The sequence below is a fragment of the Vicugna pacos genome, chromosome 16, assembly GCF_048564905.1.
Source record: "Vicugna pacos chromosome 16, VicPac4, whole genome shotgun sequence".
Taxonomy (NCBI): domain Eukaryota; kingdom Metazoa; phylum Chordata; class Mammalia; order Artiodactyla; family Camelidae; genus Vicugna; species Vicugna pacos.
Window position 1 is genome coordinate 32,627,038 of NC_133002.1, and position 7,092 is coordinate 32,634,129.

General features: G+C 47.9%; 1 protein-coding gene across 4 annotated transcripts; it reads right to left on the bottom strand.

The window, feature by feature from the left end:
- Nucleotides 1-1,586: 1,586 nt before the first annotated feature.
- On the bottom strand, nucleotides 1,587-6,654 carry LOC140686091 (lysozyme-like protein 6). 4 transcript variants are annotated; one of them, XR_012059591.1, is made up of 6 exons: nucleotides 6,565-6,654; nucleotides 5,187-5,427; nucleotides 4,090-4,248; nucleotides 3,123-3,201; nucleotides 2,795-2,932; nucleotides 1,587-1,815 (listed from the first exon to the last, which is right to left on the bottom strand). XR_012059591.1 is itself a non-coding variant. In XM_072938735.1 (5 exons), exons 2-5 carry the CDS (start codon nucleotides 5,323-5,325, stop codon nucleotides 1,746-1,748), a joined length of 447 nt encoding a protein of 148 aa, XP_072794836.1. In that variant the 5' UTR covers nucleotides 5,326-5,427; nucleotides 6,565-6,654; the 3' UTR covers nucleotides 1,587-1,745. The 4 variants fall into 4 exon arrangements, 1 of the variants encoding a protein (XP_072794836.1); XR_012059590.1 differs by having other exon boundaries at nucleotides 2,791-2,932; XR_012059592.1 differs by having other exon boundaries at nucleotides 1,741-1,815; nucleotides 2,858-2,932.
- Nucleotides 6,655-7,092: the final 438 nt, after the last annotated feature.

Here is a 7,092-nt window from a genome sequence, read left to right on the forward strand (position 1 = left end):
ACTAACGACCCACAGAACTTTAGAAATTTAAACTTCCCAACTCTGTGGAATGTGACCACTAAAGTGAAATCCTTTGACCTGAGTGTTTGCATGAGTTTTAAATATATCAAGATATAGCTCATTAAATCTATCAACTGTCTAACATGAAATCATTGAAAAGAATTCCCTGACTTTCCTTCATGATTTTAGTGAATGATGTATGAGAGCTGGTGGAGGTAGATGATGTGGGAAGTTGGGAGGTAAGGTGAGGAGGAGAGAGAAGTTTGGAAAAAGTTGGTCGAATTAGGGCACCAACGTTGGAGCTCATGGTGCTGGTGCCGGAGAAGGGCTGTTCTAGGCATCCTAAAAGTTGGCTGTGTTACCGAGGAAATAGAGCAGATCCCTTGAGGTTTCCAAACAATGGTCTTCAGACCCATGCTGCACTATGATGAAGTTTTTACTAGTTCTCAGCAAAATGGGAAAAGGACAGTATAATCAAGGTTTATATATTTTTAACACAGAACAAAATCTATTCCTTCGTATTATCCTACAAATATGACTTTCCTTCAATTTGATGCTAAAAACTGTCTTATGAAGAGATACTGATAAAGGATAGTTGTTTTGATTAACACTTAGGCATTAAAATTAAAAGTTGGAAACTTTCACAGTCTTTAATTTTTTTTCTTTGACATTTCACTGGTCTGTGAAATCCAAACGTCTGGAAATCACTGAATAGTCAAATCACTCATTTTATAGCTGAAGGAGTAAAAGTTCAGAGTAGGATTATGAGTGGCTCAAGATAAAACCCAAGTTTAGTCAGACAGGACTGATGGTGGTTCTGTGCAGGGCATTCCTCCAACTGTCCCTTTTCTGTCTTTGCAGTGTCCTTAAGCAGGTTTTACTCCAATCAGCACCATCCAAGCAAAGCAGATCCTGAAGCTTTTTATTTTGGGGGGGTGGGTAATTAGGTTTATTTATCATTTTTTTATTTAACAGAGGTACTAGGATTGAACCCATGACCTTGTGCATGCTAAGAATGCACTCTGCCACTAAGCTATACCCTCCCCCCTGAAGATTTTTAATTATCTAGATTCTACTCTATTCTCCCAAAGTACCCCCAAATCACTGCCACCTGGCACCATTTCTCCCCTCCCCTCCACTACCTTCTCCACCGCAATATACCAGACCCTTAGCCCCACCCATGACCTACTTCTGAGCTTTCTCACTTCAAAAATAGTTGGCTTTGGAGGAAAAACTTAAATCCTGATACTGTTTCAAACCAATAATTATAGATTTTACTACCACTGTATTCATTGTATGTATCTATTCATTGTCTCCATTATGCTTGTGTGTCTCTGCTCCCCCAGCTAGATTATGAACGCCTCATGAACAACAGTTATGCTTTGTCTGCTAGTCCCGAGCACACTCCTCCTCTGTTAGGTACTCAAATACGCGTGGAATTAATAATGAATACGTTAACACAGTCTTTGCACAAGGGATGCTTTCATAAATCCAAAAATATAGGAACTTCTTCATTATGGTCTTCTCGGTTTGCAAATGACAGTCAGGGAACCAGGGGCCCGGACCTGGATGGAACAAGGACGAAGCCCTAGAAACCATTTATTGCTGGGGCTCTGGTCAGTTTTATTTGTAAACAGGAAGGGAAGAAAATGACAGGAAGTGGAGGCAAGAGGAAGAAGAAATGAAGAATTCCGAAGTGAGGAGAGGAATTCTGGAGTGACCTCACCACAGGCCTGTACCCTGCCTCATCCCATGTGGCACCCTGTCATCCAGCAGGAGAGTGGCCGGCCTGCACAGTGCAGCCTGCATTTTACCCTGTGGAGAGAAAGAAGACCAGTTCTTGCTTCCACCTGACCAGCTCCTTCCCCGCCCACATGACCCAGAATAGTGAGGCTTCCACGCAGAGCCACGCCCAGCATCCCCTTCATGCCCAGCCGTCTAATCTGTCCTCCTTCGGTGCCTCTGATTCTTCCTTTAAATTCCATTATCCGTGTTGTTTGCCCTCTTCCCCATTCAATTTGCTTCCACATTTCTTTTTTTTTTTTTAATAGATGCACTGAGGATTGGACACAGGACCTCCTGCATGCTAAACTTGCACTCTACCACTAAGCTGTACACCCCCCACCACAGGCTTTTGAATTTTTATTATTTTTATTGTTATTTGCTTCTACATTTTCAAATCCTTATCTCCCTCTGAAGGAGGAGAGCACTGTGTTACAGGGCTGAGAGTTATTAAAAAACAAACAAACAAAAAATCCCAGAGGCAACCATTGACTTTTTTTTCCATGATAGTCATCCCCTCTTTTGCAAGTGTTTTTAGAGAATGCAAGGCACTTAAATCTTTCCCTTTTTCAGTTTCACATAGAGACAGCCACTGATATTATTTATATATCTAGTTTGAAGATCAGAGAAGTTAAGTAACCATCCCGATGTCCCCCATTGGTAAGCTGACAGCTGGGGTGTCTGCCCAGCTGATGAACAACACACTTATTCCAGAAAATGTTGCTGCCAGCTATGGAGAGAGGGCCCTGTGGCAGTCAGGTTTCTGTTGCTCCACTGCTCCCAGGCCTACGGCTGATTGAATCAAGCAGGGACACAGGGTCTAAGCTGAACCCATCAGATTCTCTAGCTCAAGCACTTGAACTGGGACTGAGCCTAGCCAGGCTCTGTGTGGTTGCTTAGGACATTAGCCCATAGATTCAGGGCAGACATGGTCCTGTGGACAGTAGAGCAGAGAAAGCTGGTCTGCAGAGGAAGTCGTAAAGCAAATACACCAAGAGAAGCAGAAACCTGCCAAGGAAAGCTTGCTGACAGTTTCCGGCCCTGCTTCCGTCCTCCTCCTGAGGCCCAACCTCACCCCTCGTGTGGGCTCAGTAAGACCCCTTGTCCTCTCAGAGTAAATCTCCTTCGGCTGGCTCAGGCGGTTCTGTCACTGCAACCAAAAGAGTTTGGTTTAACTCAGTCAGAGGAAGAGCCAGATCTCGGGGTTCCAAGCCCTGCCACTAGCCCACATCTTTCTAGACTGTAGAAGACATCTAGGCCTGCCCTAGTGTCCCTTTCTCTGTCAGCTCATCCTTCTTAAGACCCTGCCCACCAGCTTAGTCCCACGGGGTCCTCCTCACCAGTTCTTCATGCCCCCTGCTCCGGACACGGTCTTTTTTGCACAGTTGATGATTGAGAGAAGGTTGGGGCTCAGCAGTTCTGAAAGGGAGGAGGAACTGTACTGGTGACAGCACAGGGGACAGTCCCGAAGACTGAGGCAGTCACTGGCTCTCCCCGCACAGGTGTGTGCCGCCCAGAGGCCCGAGTACTTCCAGATGGGTCAAGGCCTCCCTCCTAGAGGCCCACTGGGGCATCCATACAATGGCTGCTGGAGGTTGGGGGGTGGCTGGGGGTAGGGGCAGGAGGGACAGGAAGCCTGAGATTTGGGCTGGTTTACTACCACACTTTCTAACCAGAGTAGATGGTGGTTCACCCCTAGGTTTGGAGGTTTCAAGGGAAAGCACAGAGACCAAGGTAAAATCATGCTTAAGGAGGGAGGCACTTCAGGTGAACAAAGGAGGAGATAAGGGACAGAGTCATGGACCCGTGGAGCCTCCTGGATCAGCTCTGAGTGGGGAGTTTGACCTTGGCCTTTGGTTAGACTGTTAGCCAAAGACAGTACTGCTTGGTGGTGAGATCTGAGCTTTCAGGGCCACCAGTTTGGCATTTGGCACTGGTTCTATGAGCCTCAGTTTTCTCGTCTGTAAAGTGGGGATCATACTAGTCAGCACTGCATGGCAGTTTGGATGAAATGAGCTATGCATGTAAAGTGCTGTGTGCATAATCCACTCTTAATAAATGCTGGCTGCTGCTGCTCTACTGCTGCTGGCTGTGCAGAGCCTGTCTAGAGCCTGGGGAACACCGCGGCAACTCCTATGGATGGGCAATTCAGGACACAAATCAAGCCCTCTGCTCAGTAAAAGGATTCCCTGATTCCTTGAGCCACCCCACCAGGGGCCATTCCCAGGCTGTGCGTAGGAAGGGAAGTCCTATGCATAGAGCCTGGTCACCTCTCTCACCTCTCCCACCCTGGGGCCCTGGCCTGACCTTGACAGTCCACGTGGCAAGGGTTTTCCGTGTGACTCTGGTAATCGTTGCACCAGTAGTGGCTGTTGATTTGGAAGATGCCGTAGTCAAAGCTGCCATATGTATTTTCATTTACCTTTGCTATGTTGAAGTCACTTTCCACAAAAGCCAGGCTCAGCCCTTAGATCAGGGAGAAGAGGGTTTTTAGAGGGGACTAAGCTGAGGGAGAAGGGAGATGCAGGAGGGAGACCAGGAACCAGAAGAAAGGAGCAAGGCCTTAGAGGCTAGATGGGGCTTGCAGGCTACAACACCCATTAGCTTCTCCTCTCATCCTTCAGTCCATCCACCCACCCATCAGCACAACCGCCCATCAGTCCATCTGTCCATCCATGCTTTCTGCCCTCAACAACCATCTACTGTGTGCCAGAAACTGTGCAAAGCCCAGGGAGGGACATTGAGCTGGATCAAGTGCAGATGCTGCCTTCAATGCACGTGTAGGAGAAGAATGAAGCTATGTGCCTAAAAAAAACACAAAGCAAGATGAAAGGAGAGAGTGCTGTGAGAGAGATGTGCACAAATTCTGGGCAGAAGGGAGATTTCTCTACCATGGAGTAGGATAAAGCCTTTACACTGGCTGTTTCCTCTGCCTGGAATACTCTTCCCCCAGATGTTTGGGGGACCAGGTCCTTTATCCATTCAGCACTGCTCAGTGTCACCTCCTCAGAGAGGCCTTCCTTGATTTCTCTTCTGTAACATTGTCACCTATCACTCCCCCTGCTTTACTCCTCTGCATAGCATTTATCAGCACCAGGAAGTACTTCGTATATTTGTATGTTTTGTTTTGTTTGCCTCACATTCTTCCCCTAGAATGTGAACACTGTGAGGGAAGGGACTGTGTTGATATCTATACCCCCAGTGTCTAGAAGAGTTCCTTGGACATACTAAGTGCTCACTTAATAATCATTGAACGAATATGCAATGCTGGGAAAGGCTTCTTGGAGAGGCTGTGTTTTGAACTTGACTCTGGAAAACAAGTGACAGAAGAAGACAGCTGGCCACGTAGGGCATGACTGGGAGAGGAGGTGCAGTGGGGCTTGGGGGGAGGGAATGGCGCTCACAGTCACTCAGAGAGTGGCCCTCAGACCCATCCAAGTCCTCCTTGTGTGGCACTTTGGCCAAGTCACAGCGGCTGATGGGTCTGGCCTGACTTATGGCCACCAGGCAGCTGACCAAGGAGATGAGTAGCAGGCTGGGCATCCTCGATGGAGAGGAGGCACAGTGGAGGGCGTGCAGTGGCAGACCGGCAGGTCCTAGGGTCTCCCAGACTGCCTGCTGGTTTGCTCCGAGGGCCTGAGGAATCTGGAGAGAGTAGCCAAATGTCCTCGCTCACTCACTGCTCCCCACCTGGCTGTTTCTAGTCTTTCCCCTCATTTATTATGTTATAAATACTCTTTTATTGCGGAAAATCATATACGTTTATAAAAGGAGAAAGAATAGTGTCATGAACCTCCGTGTACCCATTGCCCTGCTTTAGGAGTTAAAAACCAAGGCCAATCTCCTTTCATCTGTAGGTCTCCACATTCCTTTAGCTGTTCTCACCCTTGTGATGGGCACCCAGCTTGGGGCAGCATTTGGGTACAGGGCTGGGGAGTGAGGTGGGCAAAGGAGATGAATGAGAACTCTCCTTCACTAGTATTTGTTAGTTTGTATTTGCATATGTGATTTCAGAGGATGGGCTAAGACAATGGACACTGATCACTCCCAACCGCACACCCCATGTGACACGTGACTCTCCCTAAGGGGATGCCCTGCCTGGTGCAGTTCGCTGGGAGCCGGTTGGTTATAGGTCCTATTCTTTTTTTTCCATTCAGAGGTGCATATCATAAAGCAATCAAGAATGATCTAGTTGTAGAAACAACCCTCACTTTCACTCTCTGTGTGTGTCAGTCAGACTAATTCATTTAAAGTGTACAATTCGGTCATTTTCACAGAACTGTGCAACTAGCACCTCAGTCAATTTTAGAACATTTTCTGTGTGTGTGTGTGTGTGTGTGTGTGTGTACCTTTCCCCTTAAACTATATCCTTAGGGTTCCTCCACCCACCAGCTTCATGAGTCAGGACAAGATGCTGCCCTGATGCCCTGTTTCCTCAGGGATGTTTCATCCTGTTTTCTAAGACTCGCTCATAGCAGCCTGTGCTTGTGACCATTCTTTTGCTTCTCTTTCCCACCCTAGGGTTGCCAGATTGAGCAAATAAAATTACAGGATGCCCAGTTACATTAGAATTTCAGACAAACAACAAATACTTTTTTAGTGTAAGCACGTCCCATGCAACCATATTCTGCCCTGACTCAGTAGGTTCCTTCAGAGACAGGTGTCACTGAGCCTCAGAAAGCAGGGAGCCCCATCTCTGCTCCTGAAGCCCCCTCTTGGGGTTCCCTTGGGGAAGACAGTGGTTCTGGCAGGTGCGCACCCACCTTCTCTCTCCAAGCTTACCTCTCTCCTATCCTTCTCTGACCCCAGGTCCCACCTCCTCTTCCTCAGGAGCTACCCTTTAGCACCCCTTGCTCACCACTCTCCAGTGTCTAAAAAAATGGCAGGAGTTCTGGGCCACCCCCACCTTCTAGAACCCCAGTTCTGTGACATCATCACTCTTCTAGAAATATTCTGGTCTTAACCATGCAAATTGGCTCAGTTTTGAGGTCTGTCCTACCTTCAGGCAGAAGTAGCAGATGGGCCTGGAAGGATTGGTGACACTGTGATGCAGACCACTGGGTGGGACAGGGTAGAGAGCGCTGGCTGCTCTGTCTGCCTCTCTCCTGCCTTCTGGGAACAGGACTATCTGTGAGGGAACTCCTTCCCCCATGGGGTTTTAGTGGGGCTGTCAGTCGCAGGGCCCTGCCATCCATGTGACAGGGTATGCCCAGGCCACAACCAGTATGTCTTGACTTGAAATTAAGCAGAGCAGCTCAGCTTCTTACAGGAAGCCTTGGGTGTAGGGCCAGAGGCCGACAGTTTGGAATC